The 19,422-nt window shown below is 36.9% G+C and overlaps 2 protein-coding genes across 4 annotated transcripts in view; both read left to right on the top strand.

Moving 5' to 3' along the window:
* The window catches only part of LOC117505799 (acidic leucine-rich nuclear phosphoprotein 32 family member E-like), a 292,488-nt gene that overhangs the window by 143,305 nt on the left and 129,761 nt on the right, over positions 1 to 19,422 (top strand). The window lies entirely within an intron of this gene.
* LOC117505796 (mothers against decapentaplegic homolog 4-like) overlaps positions 1 to 19,422 on the top strand; it is a 70,948-nt gene that overhangs the window by 24,893 nt on the left and 26,633 nt on the right. Inside the window, exons 3-9 of the mRNA XM_034165333.1 lie at positions 3,242 to 3,416; positions 3,641 to 3,772; positions 5,356 to 5,562; positions 5,797 to 5,907; positions 17,031 to 17,084; positions 17,159 to 17,342; positions 17,449 to 17,617. Coding sequence (XP_034021224.1) covers positions 3,242 to 3,416; positions 3,641 to 3,772; positions 5,356 to 5,562; positions 5,797 to 5,907; positions 17,031 to 17,084; positions 17,159 to 17,342; positions 17,449 to 17,617 — 1,032 coding nt within the window. The remainder of the gene's footprint in view (positions 1 to 3,241; positions 3,417 to 3,640; positions 3,773 to 5,355; positions 5,563 to 5,796; positions 5,908 to 17,030; positions 17,085 to 17,158; positions 17,343 to 17,448; positions 17,618 to 19,422) is intronic.

Consider the following 19,422-nt stretch of genomic DNA (forward strand, 5'->3'; position numbering starts at 1 on the left):
TGGGGAAGTCGGCTTCCTTTCGGACCCGGGAGGAAGAGGGACGGCTTGTGCCTGACCACGCCCCTCGTCTCGTGGTGATGAGTTGGCTGAGTGACAGCTGGTGCTGATGAAGAGTGATAGCTGTCACTCCCAGTGGCTCTGGCGCCCTCTCGTGCTTGAAGCCCACACTCCAAGCAGGGCGCCATCTGGTGGTGGTGGGCCAGCAGTACCTCCTCTTCAGCGGCCCACACAACAGTCCTGTTGGATAACCTTCATGCCAAAGTGATATATGTGTAACTATATTAACAGAATGACCATTAATGGCTTTAAATCCTTAGATAGGTAGCCTATTTAGGAAACATTAAATTAACCTAACATTTATTAGTTTGGCCTATGCCCACTTCTGAATCGTGTTGCATCTGGGCGTAATTAATGGAAGAAGGTCATTTTTCTACACATATCAGACATTCCACAAGTTAATCATCTGTAACAGATTTGGGGAACAATTGAATTGTTCTTACGCATTTACCCGATCAGCAATACGTTGCCAACAAGCCTGTCTTGCTTTATTGGCAGACGATGTGTTCGTTTTCCCCCTTAACGTTAATTTAAATTCCTCGTAGCTCTGCATAATAATCGTGCATTCTTCTTTGGTAAAGTAAGGTGACCACGCCATCATTGAAAAATGGTGACGTGTGCTGCAACCTGTCCCTTTTATGTGAACGCGCACAAACTCCAATTAGGTTAACACAGGTTCAACAAATCAACATCTTATTCAGCGTCGTAGTACCGATTAACACCACTTGAGGAAACCAGGTTTTGTCAACCCCGGTTTAAGAGGTTGACCCTGGGTTACTTCAGAGTAAGTTAACCCCGCTTCGTAGTACAGGCCCCTGGTCTGAACGTGCAGTGTTTACACACTGTAACAATATCATGTACCTGCTGTTAATGCACAGCATTTCCACACTGTAAAAAAATGACAGAAATGTACCTGCTCTAAATGTGCAGTGTTTCTGGTGTTAAAAAATCATGTGCCTGTTCTAACATGCAGTATTGTCACACTGTAAAAAATAATAAATCAAAACAATGTACCTACTCTGAGCGTGCAGTGTTTCCACACAACAAAAAATAATAAAAAAAAGCAATGTACCTGTTGTGAATGTGCAAGGTTTCCACACTGTAAAAAATAATAAAAACAAAACAATGTACCTGCTCTGAATGTGCAGTGTTTCCAGTGTTAAAAAATCATGTGCCTGTTCTAACATGCAGTATTGTCACACTGTAAAAAATAAAAACTATCATGTACCTGCCCTGTATGTAGTTTCCACACGGTAAAAAAAATAAATATCATGTTCCTGCTGTTAAAATGCAGAGGGAAAACCTTCTGGCAGCGAGGACACTTTAGAGCTGATCCTGGATCAGACCTCTGCTATTTCTGATCACTTAATTATTCATCAATATCCCACAAATGTTTGCAGCATCTATGTTGGCTCAGCGTTTCTCCTCCTTAACGCCTTGGAACTGAAGACACCTAAAACCAAACCACCAACTTTGATTATCAGCGGGAACAACATGTGATTAGTCTCATTTAATTAGTAACAACATATATAACACGAAACTGCTGTCAGACGTATTCAGCAATCCATAAAGAAGTTTACTGAACACAAAATAAAACATAATAAGATGGACAATAGAAGAAATAAATCATCTGACATTGTGACATTATGTAAAACTGGTCCAACATGGACCAGGTTCCACTGTCCTCAACACTGAGGACATCTGTGTCCTGGATCATGTCCACAGAAACCACATGGACTAAATGTTCCCTCACAGTGTCAGTGATCCTCCTCATCTGAGTCTCACTAAGTAACCGTTCATTGGACACAAAATCAGTCCAGCAGGACCCAAAGATCCCCCCCAGAGACCTGGGACCAAAGACATCCAGTCCTTGGCATAAAGACTTGGACTCTCACACTGGACACTTCTGTCCACTGATCTCATTAAAAACACCAACAGATAATTATCAATTCAATTTATTTTCATTTATTTTGCGCCAAATCACAACAGAGTTGCCTCAAGGTGCTTCACACAATTAAATCTGACCTCACTAACCCCTGGAGCAAGAACACAGATGACAGTGGGAAGAAAAAACTCCCTCTGGTGATATTTGTATTTCTGTATGTCTGTAAGCATGTACGTCTGTATGTCTGTTGTTCTGTCTTTGTCAGTCCGTCTGTCTGTGGATTTCAGTGACTCTTGCCACCTCCTGTATTTGCTGTCAGTCATATCGGTGTGTCAGTATCAGTGTGGTTAATAAAGTCACAGGTTTGAGTCTGTGATTTATTTTTGTCTGTGTGTGACTCTGACCTGAGGTCAGTCTGTTCCTGTTTGGTCTGAACAGTCTTTCTGTCGTCCTTCACCTCAGTCACAGTCACACGTGCGCACGTCTCTGTGCACTAAAAATTAAATGAATTAATAAATCACTTTGAAATAAATCAGTTGGCACCCGAGAGCCCAGTTGTCTGCCAAAGTGTAACATTCAGACACAACAACAACAACAATAATAATAATAATAATAATAATAATAATAGCGTTATGAATAGGAGCAAAATTAAAGCCAGATCATCAGTAAATGATGTCAGATCATAAAATCTGGCAGTTTTTTGGAGCCTGCTGACTTCTTTTTAACGCTCTGGGTCACAAAGTGAACCTGCAGCTTGAGAACACGTGCTGAAAAATAAGACCTCAGACGCTGTGCGAGGTGAGACGACATGCTGCCCATATGTCAAACACACACCAGCTGAACCCGGATACAGTCAGAAGAAATGCACACTTGTGGCAATGCCGGCGAAAAGCATTTCCTGTGTGCACAGTCAAGCATTCCACGTTTAATGAGTTCTGCAGTTAGACTGCTGATGAACCAGGTCAGGTCTTCATGAGGACCGCACGTCACTCAGTGCTGTTCTAGTTCTAATGACTGATTTTTCTGCAGGTTCATTTTATAGTTAATTATTCATGTAAGAAACACACATACAAAAAATCCTCCCAGTTTTTCTGGGCGACGTGTTCAGGTGACTAAATAGTCCACATTCCAGATGGGTTCACTGGTTCTGTTTCACCACAGCAGGCGGGGAATTCCCAGACACACCAGGACCCCAGAGAGTCAGATTCAGATTCAGGCGACCTGAAGAACCCGACGGAGACGCGGTGAAACCCTCTGGTTGTGCTTGTGTGTGAGTGATGTCGGACTGTCTGTGTGCAGGTGGCGGGGAGGAAGGGCTTCCCACACGTGATCTACGCTCGTCTGTGGCGGTGGCCGGACCTGCACAAGAACGAACTCAAACATGTCAAGTTCTGTCAGTTTGCCTTTGATCTGAAGTATGACAGCGTGTGCGTGAACCCATACCACTACGAACGTGTGGTTTCCCCCGCTGTGGGTAAGACCATGAACACAACACTCTCACTCTTACTTACCCAGAAAGTAAACGACAAGTCCACAGCTGATAAGAATGAACACATGAATCTCTGTGACATCAGCTCAGCCTCGGAGTTGTACACTTTATGTTCTGTGTGTCGCGCTGATCCGTGCCGTTTGTTTTCACACATTTTGTATTATTTGTGCTTTTGTTTGTTTGTGACTTTGTGGTTCCTGTCCTCTCAGGTTCTCACTCTGCCCTAGTAAAGGAGGAGTTCATGCAAGAGTGTCTACAGATTGACCTGACTCCCCATCCAAACCCTTACAACCAGCCCCGCCCCATCGGCGTCTATCCCAGCATGCCCCTGTCCCCTGCAGGTCAGGCTGAGATTTACTGTGTATAAATGCACTATAACGCTCATTATTCAGCCGTGAGTGTACGACCCCAACACGACTGAGTCCAGAGTGAAATCCAGCAGTTCCAGCATCCAGGGTTCCAGAAATACATGTATGTTAACACTCATCTGTCACCCTCTAAAGCAGGGGTGGGCAACGAGGGCAGAGACCGTGCAGGTTTTCCTTTCTACTAATCACCTCAGCAGGTGGGTTTGCTGACCAGCTTCTCCCCTGAACATAAACACCTGATCATCAATGACAAGAAAACGTAGACGGGTCTCGACCCTTCATGGCACATGACTGCCCACCCCTGCTCTAAAGTGAAAATAGCCTCTGCAACCCTCTAAAATGTGGCTGAGTGGATCAGAAGCTGGCCTGCCAATTTGTAGACCTGGGTTCAGTCCCACTCACGCTCCCTGTCTGTGTCCTTAGACAAGACACTTAAACAACATTGTCTCAGTCCACCCGGCTGTAAACAGGTACCGGCCAGGGGGAGTCAAAGATGCTCTGGAATCCAGAGATAAGAACCGGCACCAACAGGACGATAGAGGACTTACATTAGCCATTCACTGGTTAGCATGAACGGCGTATATGCTCGATTTAATTTACTAACCAGTGACCTAAGGAGCCTGGATGTCTTTGGCACTAGGTGTCTTCAGAGGATCTTTGGGTTCCGCTGGAATGACTTGGAGCCACATAAGGAGTTAGTCAGTGAGACTCAGATGAGGAGGATGGCTGACACTGTGAGGGAACACTTGCTCATGTGGCGCATTTCTCTGGTCGTGATCCAGCATGTGTGCGTTTTCTTCCACTGTCAAACACATGCTTATTGAGGGTCTGCTCTTTCTCTGTCTCTCCCTGCGTCAATAAAACAGTCAGATTCTGTAGAGACTTTAAGTCCAGACTTAAGACGCACTTATTTTGCCTTTCGTATGGCTAGTATACTGGCATAGTATGTTACCATGCTTTTTACTCTTTAATTCATTTATTAGTAATTGGAGCGAGCCGCGGCCTCAACTTTACCTAAATTCTGGGTCTTTTAGTGAAGCTTAGGGCTAGTGGCCGGTGATCACCTTAGTATTTCTCTGTTTTTCTTGTTTAATGCTGATAAATTATACAGTATTTTTTGTCTTTCTGATGCCTGATTCTGTTTTATCTCTCTGTTTAAGCTGCAGCGCCATCCAGAGATGGGTGTGGTATTTGTGCTGGAGACCCTCCTCTCCTGTACACCAACAGTATTCCCTGTATATTTGTTTTGTGAGTTGTTCTGTAATTTATGTCTGTATCATGGCCCAAGCAGAAGGTCACCTTGAAGCAACTCTGTTGTGATTTGGTGCTATATAAATGACAATAAATAAATAAATAAAAGTTAGTCTTTTTTCTGATATTTTTGATGGTTGAGATGTTTTGTTGCACTTACTGTTAACATACTGGACCTGGATCTTCAGGTCTGGTCCTGGAAGCCAGACCACTTTTCCAGCTAACATGTCATGACATAAACATGGCGATGTTTAGTGTTGGCATGTCACCTGTCGATGACTGTTCTCTTGTTGTTTGTTCTGCAGGTGGTGGCTCCGTGACAACCGTCGCTCTGACCGCGGCTGCTGGGAGCAGCGGGGAGAATCAGGGCCTCCTTCGGATTGCTCCGCCTCCAGATCATGGGGGTTGCACCTCTCCTCCTCATCCAAATCCTCCCGACATGCCCCACCCCGCTCACCCCACCACCACCCCACACCAGCAGAGTCCCGAGTACAGCAGCCCCCCCCGACCTGGTACTCCACACAGACAAATACTGCAGTGATATTCAAGTCAAGTGCTGTCTCAAGACAGCAGTAGCAGCAATACCGGTAGCATTAGTACAATACTAGTAATACTAGGTAAAGGAGTACTTACTGCTGCTTCAGATAAACAGGTTGCAGTACTGTTGTCAGTTGCAGTATTGTCTGTAGTATTAGAAACAGCAGGGGGTGTAGCAGTTGCAGTAGTTGTCTTTTGTGTCTCTGCAGGTTGGGCGGGTTCCAGTTCAGCTTCTTGCAGTCCTGTAGGACCCTCGCAGAATGGGCGGAGTCACCAGCAGCCTCCATTACATCAGCATCATGTGACCAACAGCCATTTCTGTACGATAGACACAGAGATATCACTGCAGTACAATGTACTGTAATAGTGTGTAGTATTCAGTAGTGCTTCAGTACTACAGCTCAAAGCACTTCACCAGGATGTCCACAGTTCACTCATTCACACACTTCAGTCTCAGGAAGTTGCACAACTGTACGCTGGGAGCAAATTGTGGATTAAACAACTTGCTCAAAGGCACATTAGTGAGCTTCCTGTCTGATGGTAAAATTGAACCAATGACCCTCTGGTCACAAATCCACTTCTCTAGCCTTCGCTTGCCATGCAAGGGTTTCGATAGGTAACGGGGCGGGGCTGATTTCTATGTCATCACTATAATGGGGGAGGGGTTTCAAACCTGGATTTTACATTGTTGTGATATCATGAGAGCTTTATGATGTCACAAAGTCAGTCCCTGAAATAGCAGAAAAAGACAAAAATAAAGAAGCAAGAAGATTAATTTTGGGTCAGTGGGTCAGAGAGGACTGAACCGGTTACCTGCCTGTTGTTTTTGTTTGTTTCACTCACTCGTCTTCAACTGCTCATCCAGGTTCGGGTCACGGGCGCAACAGCTCCAGCAGGGGACTCCAGACTTCCCTTTCCCAGGCTACATTGACCACCTCTGACTGGGGGATCCAAGGTGTTCCCAGGCCAATGTGGAGATATAATCTCTCCACCTAGTCCTGGGTCTTCCCCGGGGTCTCCTCCCAGATGGATGTGCCTGGAACACCTCCCTGGGGAGGCGTCCAGGGGGCATCCTTACCAGATGCCCGAACCACCTCAGCTGGCTCCTTTCAACACGAATGAGCAGCGACTCATTCCAGCCACTTCACACTCAGCTGTGAGATCCAGTGAGTGTTGGAGGTCACAGGCCGATGAAGCCAACAGGACCACATCATCTGCAAAAAGATGAGACCCTGAGCCCACCAAACTGGAAACCCTCCTCCCTTTTTGTTTGTTTATGTTTATTAATTATTTGTACACTTACCTGCCTGTATTTTTTGTTTGTTTGTTGATTATTTGTACACTTACCTGCCTGTTGTTTTTGTTTATTAATTATTTGTACACTTACCTCCCTGTTGTTTTTGTTTATGTTTGTTGATTATTTGTACATTTACCTGCCTGTTGTTTTTGTTTATGTGTATTAATTATTTGTACACTTACCTCCCTGTTGTTTTTGTTTATGTTTGTTGATTATTTGTACACTTACCTGCCTGTTGTTTTTGTTAATTATTTGTACACTTACCTCCCTGTTGTTTTTGTTTATGTTTATTAATTATTTGTACACTTACCTGCCTGTTGTTTTTGTTTGTTTGTTAATTATTTGTACACTTACCTCCCTGTTGTTTTTGTTTGTTTATTAATTATTTGTACACTTACCTGCCTGTTGTTTTTGTTTGTTTATTAATTATTTGTACACTTACGTGCCTGTTGTTTTTGTTTATGTGTATGAATTATTTGTACACTTACCTGCCTGTTGTTTTGTTTATGTTTAATTATTTGTAAACTTACCTCCCTGTTGTTTTTGTTTATGTTTATTAATTATTTGTACACTTACCTGCCTGTATTTTTTGTTTGTTTGTTGATTATTTGTACACTTACCTGCCTGTTGTTTTTGTTTATTAATTATTTGTACACTTACCTCCCTGTTGTTTTTGTTTATGTTTGTTGATTATTTGTACATTTACCTGCCTGTTGTTTTTGTTTATGTGTATTAATTATTTGTACACTTACCTCCCTGTTGTTTTTGTTTATGTTTGTTGATTATTTGTACACTTACCTGCCTGTTGTTTTTGTTTGTTTGTTAATTATTTGTACACTTACCTGCCTGTTGTTTTTGTTAATTATTTGTACACTTACCTCCCTGTTGTTTTTGTTTATGTTTATTAATTATTTGTACACTTACCTGCCTGTTGTTTTTGTTTGTTTGTTAATTATTTGTACACTTACCTCCCTGTTGTTTTTGTTTATGTTTATTAATTATTTGTACACTTACCTGCCTGTTGTTTTTGTTTGTTTGTTAATTATTTGTACACTTACCTCCCTGTTGTTTTTGTTTGTTTATTAATTATTTGTACACTTACCTGCCTGTTGTTTTTGTTTGTTTGTTAATTATTTGTACACTTACCTGCCTGTTGTTTTTGTTTGTTTGTTAATTATTTGTACACTTACCTGCCTGTTGTTTTTGTTTGTTTGTTAATTATTTGTACACTTACCTCCCTGTTGTTTTTGTTTATGTTTATTAATTATTTGTACACTTACCTGCCTGTTGTTTTTGTTTATTGATTATTTGTACACTTACCTGCCTGTTGTTTTTGATTATGTTTATTATTTGTACACTTACCTCCCTGTTGTTTTTATGTTTGTTAATTATTTGTACACTTACCTGCCTGTTGTTTTTGTTTGTTTATGTTTGTTGATTATTTGTACACTTACCTGCCTGTTGTTTTTGTTTGTTTATGTTTATTAATTATTTGTACACTTACCTGCCTGTTGTTTTTGTTTGTTTGTTGATTATTTTTTACTCTTACCTCCTTGTTGTTTTTGTTTGCTTATTGATTATTTGTACACTTACCTGCCTGTTGTTTTTGTTTATGTTTATTAATTATTTGTACACTTACCTCCCTTTTGTTTTTGTTTGTTTGTTAATTATTTGTACACTTACCTCCCTGTTGTTTTTGTTTGTTTGTTAATTATTTGTACACTTACCTGCCTGTTGTTTTTGTTTGTTTATGTTTATTAATTATTTGTACACTTACCTGCCAGTTGTTTTTGTTTGTTTGTTGATTATTTGTACACTTACCTGCCTGTTGTTTTTGTTTGTTTGTTGATTATTCGTACACTTACCTGCCTGTTGTTTTTGTTTATTATTTGTACACTTACCTCCCTGTTGTTTTTGTTTGCTTATTGATCATTTGTACACTTACCTGCCTGTTGTTTTTGTTTATGTTTATTAATTATTTGTACACTTACCTCCCTGTTGTTTTTGTTTGTTTGTTAATTATTTGTACACTTATCTCCCTGTTGTTTTTGTTTATGTTTATTAATTATTTGTACACTTACCTGCCTGTTGTTTTTGTTTGTTTGTTAATTATTTGTACACTTACCTCCCTGTTGTTTTTGTTTGTTTATTAATTATTTGTACACTTACCTGCCTGTTGTTTTTGTTTGTTTATTAATTATTTGTACACTTACGTGCCTGTTGTTTTTGTTTATGTGTATGAATTATTTGTACACTTACCTGCCTGTTGTTTTGTTTATGTTTAATTATTTGTAAACTTACCTCCCTGTTGTTTTTGTTTATGTTTATTAATTATTTGTACACTTACCTGCCTGTATTTTTTGTTTGTTTGTTGATTATTTGTACACTTACCTGCCTGTTGTTTTTGTTTATTAATTATTTGTACACTTACCTCCCTGTTGTTTTTGTTTATGTTTGTTGATTATTTGTACATTTACCTGCCTGTTGTTTTTGTTTATGTGTATTAATTATTTGTACACTTACCTCCCTGTTGTTTTTGTTTATGTTTGTTGATTATTTGTACACTTACCTGCCTGTTGTTTTTGTTTGTTTGTTAATTATTTGTACACTTACCTGCCTGTTGTTTTTGTTAATTATTTGTACACTTACCTCCCTGTTGTTTTTGTTTATGTTTATTAATTATTTGTACACTTACCTGCCTGTTGTTTTTGTTTGTTTGTTAATTATTTGTACACTTACCTCCCTGTTGTTTTTGTTTATGTTTATTAATTATTTGTACACTTACCTGCCTGTTGTTTTTGTTTGTTTGTTAATTATTTGTACACTTACCTCCCTGTTGTTTTTGTTTGTTTATTAATTATTTGTACACTTACCTGCCTGTTGTTTTTGTTTGTTTGTTAATTATTTGTACACTTACCTGCCTGTTGTTTTTGTTTGTTTGTTAATTATTTGTACACTTACCTGCCTGTTGTTTTTGTTTGTTTGTTAATTATTTGTACACTTACCTCCCTGTTGTTTTTGTTTATGTTTATTAATTATTTGTACACTTACCTGCCTGTTGTTTTTGTTTATTGATTATTTGTACACTTACCTGCCTGTTGTTTTTGATTATGTTTATTATTTGTACACTTACCTCCCTGTTGTTTTTATGTTTGTTAATTATTTGTACACTTACCTGCCTGTTGTTTTTGTTTGTTTATGTTTGTTGATTATTTGTACACTTACCTGCCTGTTGTTTTTGTTGTTTATGTTTATTGATTATTTGTACACTTACCTGCCTGTTGTTTTGTTTGTTTGTTGATTATTTTTTACTCTTACCTCCTTGTTGTTTTTGTTTGCTTATTGATTATTTGTACACTTACCTGCCTGTTGTTTTTGTTTATGTTTATTAATTATTTGTACACTTACCTCCCTTTTGTTTTTGTTTGTTTGTTAATTATTTGTACACTTACCTCCCTGTTGTTTTTGTTTGTTTGTTAATTATTTGTACACTTACCTGCCTGTTGTTTTTGTTTGTTTATGTTTATTAATTATTTGTACACTTACCTGCCAGTTGTTTTTGTTTGTTTGTTGATTATTTGTACACTTACCTGCCTGTTGTTTTTGTTTGTTTGTTGATTATTCGTACACTTACCTGCCTGTTGTTTTTGTTTATTATTTGTACACTTACCTCCCTGTTGTTTTTGTTTGCTTATTGATCATTTGTACACTTACCTGCCTGTTGTTTTTGTTTATGTTTATTAATTATTTGTACACTTACCTCCCTGTTGTTTTTGTTTGTTTGTTAATTATTTGTACACTTATCTCCCTGTTGTTTTTGTTTATGTTTATTAATTATTTGTACACTTACCTCCCTGTTGTTTTTGTTTATGTTTGTTGATTATTTGTACACTTACCTGCCTGTTGTTTTTGTTTATTATTTGTACACTTACCTGCCTGTTGTTTTGTTTATGTTTGATTATTTGTAATCTTACCTCCCTGTTGTTTTTGTTTATGTTTATTAATTATTTGTACACTTACCTCCCTGTTGTTTTGTTTGTTTGTTAATTATTTGTACACTTACCTCCCTGTTGTTTTTGTTTATGTTTATTAATTATTTGTACACTTACCTGCCTGTTGTTTTTGTTTATTGATTATTTGTACACTTACCTCCCTGTTGTTTTTATGTTTGTTGATTATTTGTACACTTACCTGCCTGTTGTTTTTGTTTGTTTATGTTTATTAATTATTTGTACACTTACCTGCCTGTTGTTTTTGTTTGTTTGTTGATTATTTTTTACTCTTACCTCCTTGTTGTTTTTGTTTGCTTATTGATTATTTGTACACTTACCTGCCTGTTGTTTTTGTTTATGTTTATTAATTATTTGTACACTTACCTCCCTTTTGTTTGTTTGTTAATTATTTGTACACTTACCTCCCTGTTGTTTTTGTTTATGTTAATTATTTGTACACTTACCTGCCTGTTGTTTTTGTTTGTTTATGTTTATTAATTATTTGTACACTTACCTGCCAGTTGTTTTTGTTTGTTTGTTGATTATTTGTACACTTACCTGCCTGTTGTTTTTGTTTATTAATTATTTGTACACTTACCTGCCTGTTGTTTTTGTTTATGTTTGTTGATTATTTGTACACTTACCTGCCTGTTGTTTTTGTTTATTATTTGTACACTTGCCTCCCTGTTGTTTTTGTTTGCTTATTGATCATTTGTACACTTACCTGCCTGTTGTTTTTGTTTATGTTTATTAATTATTTGTACACTTACCTCCCTGTTGTTTTTGTTTGTTTGTTAATTATTTGTACACTTATCTCCCTGTTGTTTTTGTTTATGTTTATTAATTATTTGTACACTTACCTCCCTGTTGTTTTTGTTTATGTTTATTAATTATTTGTACACTTACCTCCCTGTTGTTTTTGTTTGTTTGTTAATTATTTGTACACTTACCTGCCTGTTGTTTTTGTTTATGTTTATTAATTATTTGTACACTTACCTCCCTGTTGTTTTTGTTTGTTTAATTATTTGTACACTTATCTCCCTGTTGTTTTTGTTTATGTTTATTAATTATTTGTACACTTACCTCCCTGTTGTTTTTGTTTGTTTGTTAATTATTTGTACACTTACCTGCCTGTTGTTTTTGTTTATTGATTATTTGTACACTTACCTGCCTGTTGTTTTGTTTATGTTTAATTATTTGTAAACTTACCTCCCTGTTGTTTTTGTTTATGTTTATTAATTACTTGTACACTTACCTCCCTGTTGTTTTTGTTTGTTTGTTAATTATTTGTACACTTACCTCCCTGTTGTTTTTGTTTATGTTTATGAATTATTTGTACACTTACCTGCCTGTTGTTTTTGTTTATTGATTATTTGTACACTTACCTGCCTGTTGTTTTTGATTGTTTATGTTTGTTCATTATTTGTACACTTACCTGCCTGTTGTTTTTGTTTGTTTATGTTTGTTGATTATTTGTACACTTACCTGCCTGTTGTTTTTGTTTGTTTATGTTTATTAATTATTTGTACACTTACCTGCCTGTTGTTTTTGTTTGTTTGTTGATTATTTGTACACTTACCTGCCTGTTGTTTTTGTTTGTTTGTTGATTATTTGTACACTTACCTCCCTGTTGTTTTTGTTTGCTTATTGATTATTTGTACACTTACCTGCCTGTTGTTTTTGTTTATGTTTATTAATTATTTGTACACTTACCTCCCTTTTGTTTTTGTTTGTTTGTTAATTATTTGTACACTTACCTCCCTGTTGTTTTTGTTTATGTTTGTTAATTATTTGTACACTTACCTGCCTGTTGTTTTTGTTTGTTTATGTTTATTAATTATTTGTACACTTACCTGCCGGTTGTTTTTGTTTGTTTGTTGATTATTTGTACACTTACCTGCCTGTTGTTTTTGTTTATTATTTGTACACTTACCTCCCTGTTGTTTTTGTTTGCTTATTGATCATTTGTACACTTACCTGCCTGTTGTTTTTGTTTATGTTTATTAATTATTTGTACACTTACTTCCCTGTTGTTTTTGTTTGTTTGTTAATTATTTGTACACTTATCTCCCTGTTGTTTTTGTTTATGTTTATTAATTATTTGTACACTTACCTCCCTGTTGTTTTTGTTTGTTTATTAATTATTTGTACACTTACCTCCCTGTTGTTTTTGTTTATGTTTATTAATTATTTGTACACTTACCTCCCTGTTGTTTTTGTTTGTTTATTAATTATTTGTACACTTACCTCCCTGTTGTTTTTGTTTATGTTTATTAATTATTTGCACACTTACCTGCCTGTTGTTTTTGTTTATTGATTATTTGTACACGTACCTGCCTGTTGTTTTTGTTTATGTTTATTAATTATTTGTACACTTACTTCCCTGTTGTTTTTGTTTGTTTGTTAATTATTTGTACACTTATCTCCCTGTTGTTTTTGTTTATGTTTATTAATTATTTGTACACTTACCTCCCTGTTGTTTTTGTTTATGTTTAATTATTTGTAAACTTACCTCCCTGTTGTTTTTGTTTATGTTTATTAATTACTTGTACACTTACCTCCCTGTTGTTTTTGTTTGATTGTTGATTAATTATTTGTACACTTACCTGCCTGTTGTTTTTGTTTAATTGTTGATTGTTTGTGCACTTACCTGCCTGTTGTTTTTGTTTATTATTTGTACACTTACCTCCCTGTTGTTTTTGTTTGCTTATTGATTATTTGTACACTTTCCTGCCTGTTGTTTTTGTTTATGTTTATTAATTATTTGTACACTTACCTCCCTGTTGTTTTTGTTTGTTTGTTAATTATTTGTACACTTACCTCCCTGTTGTTTTTGTTTATGTTTGTTAATTATTTGTACACTTACCTCCCTGTTGTTTTTGTTTGTTTGTTAATTATTTGTACACTTACCTCCCTGTTGTTTTTGTTTGTTTATGTGTGTTTATTATTTGTACACTTACGTGCCTGTTGTTTTTGTTTGTTTATGTTTATTAATTATTTGTACACTTACCTGCCTGTTGCTTTTGTTTGTTTGTTGATTATTTGTACACTTACCTGCCTGTTGTTTTTGTTTATGTTTGTTGATTATTTGTACACTTACCTCCCTGTTGTTTTTGTTTGTTGAGTAATGTACACTTACCTGCCTGTTGTTTTTGTTTATGTTTATTAATTATTTGTACACTTATCTCCCTGTTGTTTTTGTTTGTTTGTTAATTATTTGTACACTTACCTCCCTGTTGTTTTTGTTTATGTTTGTTAATTATTTCTACACTTACCTCCCTGTTGTTTTTGTTTATGTTTATTATTTGTACACTTACCTCTCTGTTGTTTTTGTTTATGTTTGTTAATTATTTGTACACTTACCTGCCTGTTGTTTTTGTTTGTTTATGTTTGTTTATTATTTGTACACTTACCTGCCTGTTGTTTTTGTTTGTTTGTTGATTATTTGTACACTTACCTGCCTGTTGTTTTTGTTTGTTTATTAATTATTTGTAAACTTACCTCCCTGTTGTTTTTGGTTGTTTGGTTGTTTGTTGATTATTTGTACACTTTCCTGCCTGTTTTTGTTTATTGATTATTTGTACACTTACCTCCCTGTTGTTTTTGTTTATGTTTAATTATATGTACACTTACCTGCCTGTTGTTTTTATTTATTGATTATTTGTACACTTACCTGCCTGTTGTTTTTGTTTATGTTTATTAATTATTTGTACACTTACCTGCCTGTTGTTTTTGTTTGTTTATGTTTATTAATTATTTGTACACTTACCTGCCTGTTGTTTTTGTTTGTTTGTTAATTATTTGTACACTTACCTCCCTGTTGTTTTTGTTTATGTTTATTAATTATTTGTACACTTACCTGCCTGTTGTTTTTGTTTATTGATTATTTGTACACTTACCTGCCTGTTGTTTTTGATTGTTTATTAATTATTTGTACACTTACCTCCATGTTGTTTTTGTTTGTTTGTTAATTATTTGTACACTTACCTGCCTGTTGTTTTTGTTTATGTTTGTTGATTATTTGTACACTTACCTGCCTGTTGTTTTTGTTTCTTTATGTTTATTAATTATTTGTACACTTACCTGCCTGTTGTTTTTGTTTGTTTGTTGATTATTTGTACACTTACCTGCCTGTTGTTTTTGTTTATGTTTATTAATTATTTGTACACTTACCTCCCTGTTGTTTTTGTTTGTTTGTTAATTATTTGTACACTTACCTCCCTGTTGTTTTTGTTTATGTTTGTTAATTATTTGTACACTTACCTCCCTGTTGTTTTTGTTTGTTTGTTAATTATTTGTACACCTTCCTCCCTGTTGTTTTTGTTTGTTTATGTGTGTTTATTATTTGTACACTTACGTGCCTGTTGTTTTTGTTTGTTTATGTTTATTAATTATTTGTACACTTACCTGCCTGTTGTTTTTGTTTATTATTTGTACACTTACCTCCCTGTTGTTTTTGTTTGCTTATTGATTATTTGTACACTTACCTGCCTGTTGTTTTGGTTTGTTTGTTGATTATTTGTACACTTACCTGCCTGTTGTTTTTGTTTGTTTATGTTTATTAATTATTTGTACACTTACCTGCCTGTTGTTTTTATTTGTTTATGTTTATTAATTATTTGTACACTTACCTGCCTGTTGTTTTTGTTTGTTTGTTGATTATTTGTACACTTACCTGCCTGTTGTTTTTGTTTGTTTATGTTTATTAATTATTTGTACACTTACCTGCCTGTAGTTTTTGTTTGTTGATTATTTGTACACTTACCTGCTTGTTGTTTTTGTTTGTTTATGTTTATTAATTATTTGTACACTTACCTGCCTGTTGTTTTTGTTTGATTGTTGATTATTTGTACACTTACCTGCCTGTTGTTTTTGTTTATTATTTGTACACTTACCTCCCTGTTGTTTTTGTTTGCTTATTGATTATTTGTACACTTACCTGCCTGTTGTTTTTGTTTATGTTTATTAATTATTTGTACACTTACCTCCCTTTTGTTTTTGTTTGTTTGTTAATTATTTGTACACTTACCTCCCTGTTGTTTTTGTTTATGTTTGTTAATTATTTGTACACTTACCTGCCTGTTGTTTTTGTTTGTTTATGTTTATTAATTATTTGTACACTTACCTGCCGGTTGTTTTTGTTTGTTTGTTGATTATTTGTACACTTACCTGCCTGTTGTTTTTGTTTATTATTTGTACACTTACCTCCCTGTTGTTTTTGTTTGCTTATTGATCATTTGTACACTTACCTGCCTGTTGTTTTTGTTTATGTTTATTAATTATTTGTACACTTACTTCCCTGTTGTTTTTGTTTGTTTGTTAATTATTTGTACACTTATCTCCCTGTTGTTTTTGTTTATGTTTATTAATTATTTGTACACTTACCTCCCTGTTGTTTTTGTTTATGTTTATTAATTATTTGTACACTTACCTCCCTGTTGTTTTTGTTTATTTTTATTAATTATTTGTACACTTACCTCCCTGTTGTTTTTGTTTGTTTGTTAATTATTTGTACACTTACCTGCCTGTTGTTTTTGTTTATTGATTATTTGTACACGTACCTGCCTGTTGTTTTGTTTATGTTTAATTATTTGTAAACTTACCTCCCTGTTGTTTTTGTTTATGTTTATTAATTACTTGTACACTTACCTCCCTGTTGTTTTTGTTTGATTTTTGATTATTTGTACACTTACCTGCCTGTTGTTTTTGTTTATGTTTGATAATTATTTGTACACTTACCTGCCTGTTGTTTTTGTTTGTTTGTTGATTATTTGTACACTTACCTGCCTGTTGTTTTTGTTTATGTTTGTTATTTGTACACTTACCTGCCTGTTGTTTTTGTTTATGTTTATTAATTATTTGTACACTTACCTGCCTGTTGTTTTTGTTTCTTTGTTGATTATTTATACACTTACCTGCCTGTTGTTTTTGTTTATTATTTGTACACTTACCTCCCTGTTGTTTTTGTTTGTTTGTTGATTATTTGTACACTTACCTGCCTGTTGTTTTTGTTTATGTTTATTAATTATTTGTACACTTACCTGCCTGTTCTTCTTCTTCTTCTTGTGTACTCCTGTTTCGTATATTGTGTCCTTCAGTACACCACAGTATTGTGTAATAGTTCAGTGTACTGAGTGAGTATTTGTTCTTGCAGGGTCACAGCATCACAGTACCGCTCCGTATCCACAGCCAGTGTCCAACCATCCAGGTAAGGTGTCCACGTGCATATGTACATGCACCGTCCTCACAGACTCATCTGTCCAGGTGTCTCCGTCCCCACAGGTCCAGAGTTCTGGTGCTCCATCTCATACTTTGAGTTGGACGTTCAGGTGGGCGAGATGTTTAAGGTGCAGTCCGGCTGTCCTCTGGTGACCGTTGACGGTTATGTCGACCCCTCAGGCGGGGATCGTTTTTGTCTGGGTCAGCTGAGCAACGTGCACCGCACCGCCACCAGTCACCGAGCCAGGTGACCACCGGGGGACGCTGTGGCAGGAACACAGCTACTCCGAGTGGAATGGTGTCCATTTGATCTACTGACCCACCTGCTGTCTGCTCCTCTTGCCTTTCTTTAGACTCCACATCGGTCGGGGAATTCAGCTGGAGTGTCGAGGGGAGGGTGACGTCTGGATGCGTTGCCTGAGTGACCATTCTGTGTTTGTCCAGAGTTTTTACCTGGACCGTGAGGCTGGCCGGTCGCCAGGTGATGGTGTCCACAAAATCTACCCTGGAGCCTACATCAAGGTGTGTTCCTGTCTGAGCTCTTCCCATTGTGCTCTGTCTCTTACCTCTCTGTCTGTGTCACTCACATTTGTTACCTGTCAGTCATTGTCTACCTGTCTGTCTATCTTTGGCTCACATTTGGTACCTGTCTGTAACTCACATTCATTACCTTTCTGTGATTCACATTTGTTGTCTGTCTGTGATTCATGTGTGTTACCTGGTTGTGTGTCTGTGACTCATGGGTGTTGCTTGTCTGTGTGTCTTTAACTCGTGTGTTACCTGTCTGTGTCTTCTGTGATTCAGGTGTTACCTGTCTGTCTGTGTGTCTGTGACTTATGTTTATTACTTGTCTGTCGTTTTGACAGATAGGTAATAAACATCTTTGACACACCTTTGCTGCCTGTTTGTCTGTCTGTGACTCATGTTTGTTACCCTTCATGCACGCTACCTATTTGCCTGTGATTAATGTGTGTTACCTGTCTGTGTGTCTTTAACTCTCTTGTGTTACCTGTCTTTGACTGTCGTGCGTTACCTGTCTGTGACTCGTGTGTTACCTGTCTGCGATTCTGTTGCATTACCTGTCTGTGACTGTCGTGTGTTACCTGTGTGTGACATTTGTTACCTGTCAATGTGTCTGTGACTTGTGTGTTACCTGTCTGACTTTCTTCTGTTACCTTGTCTGTGACTCTCTTGTTATCTGTCTGTGACTCTCTTGTGTTACCTGTCTGTCTGTCTGTTTGTGACTCACATTTGTTACCTGTCTCTGTGTGGCTCACGTTTATTACCTGTCTGTGACTGTCGTGTCTTATGGGGCTTTCACACTGAATACGTCAGATGTGTCAAATGTGTCAAAAATCAGTCTAAAAAGCATTATTTTCAATGAGACGCGTTGCTTTTTAGATGCGTCAGATGCGTCGCGTCAAAAGCCGAGCTAAACCGATGCTTCTGATGGGAGCACGCATTGCCTCTTGTCAAAGTCAAAGTCCAATCCAATCCAACTTTCGATGCTCTGAGCTGTGATGTACCTTTGCGTTGTCCAATAGGAACAATGCGTCGGGCCAAAACACGGAAGACTAGTGGCAGAAACCACTGATCTGTACAAAACATATGTGTGACAGGACTGCTCATTTATGGAGCAGTTTTCTGAAGGAAAATCCTTTGAAATGTTTTTTGTTGTTGTTTACCTCAGAATATCTTATTACTGTTACTTGTAATTAAAATGGCTAAACGAATCAATAAATGGTTCTTTAGAAACCTTTCATCTGTAAATTAGGAATTTTTTTAGGAATCTGCTAGCTTAGCGCAGCTACTAGCTCTTAGCCGGTTTAGCATGGCGGCTTCTCCTGTCTCTCCTGCACTTTTCTGCTCTGGGTGTGAAATGTTTAGTTATTCCTCGGCCTCCTTTAGCAGTAATGGTACTTGTAATAAGTGTAGCTTATTCGTAGCTCTGGAGGCCAGGCTGGGCGAATTGGAGACTCGGCTCTGCACCGTGGAAAATTCTACAGCTAGCCAGTGTCAGGAACTCGGGGTGATGTGGCACCAAATGTTGTGGGACCCAAATGCAAAAACTCACAGACAGTGGAATTGAAATTGAAAGGCTTTATCGGTCAATAAATGAGCTTGGATTCGGTACACAGTTAGGCAGGCATGGATGCAGAGGTACAGAAAGTCAGCAGGCCAGGGCGTCGTCAAAAAGGCAGGCTCAGCTCTTTTACACAAGCAGACAAAGTACGTAGGCAGCAGCAAGACGAGGTCACAAAACAGACCTGGGTCAGTACACGGCAAAACAAGGCAGAGCTATGAAAAGGCTGGTACGAGGACTGTGA

The sequence above is a fragment of the Thalassophryne amazonica genome, unplaced genomic scaffold (assembly GCF_902500255.1).
Source record: "Thalassophryne amazonica unplaced genomic scaffold, fThaAma1.1, whole genome shotgun sequence".
In the NCBI taxonomy this organism is placed as follows: domain Eukaryota; kingdom Metazoa; phylum Chordata; class Actinopteri; order Batrachoidiformes; family Batrachoididae; genus Thalassophryne; species Thalassophryne amazonica.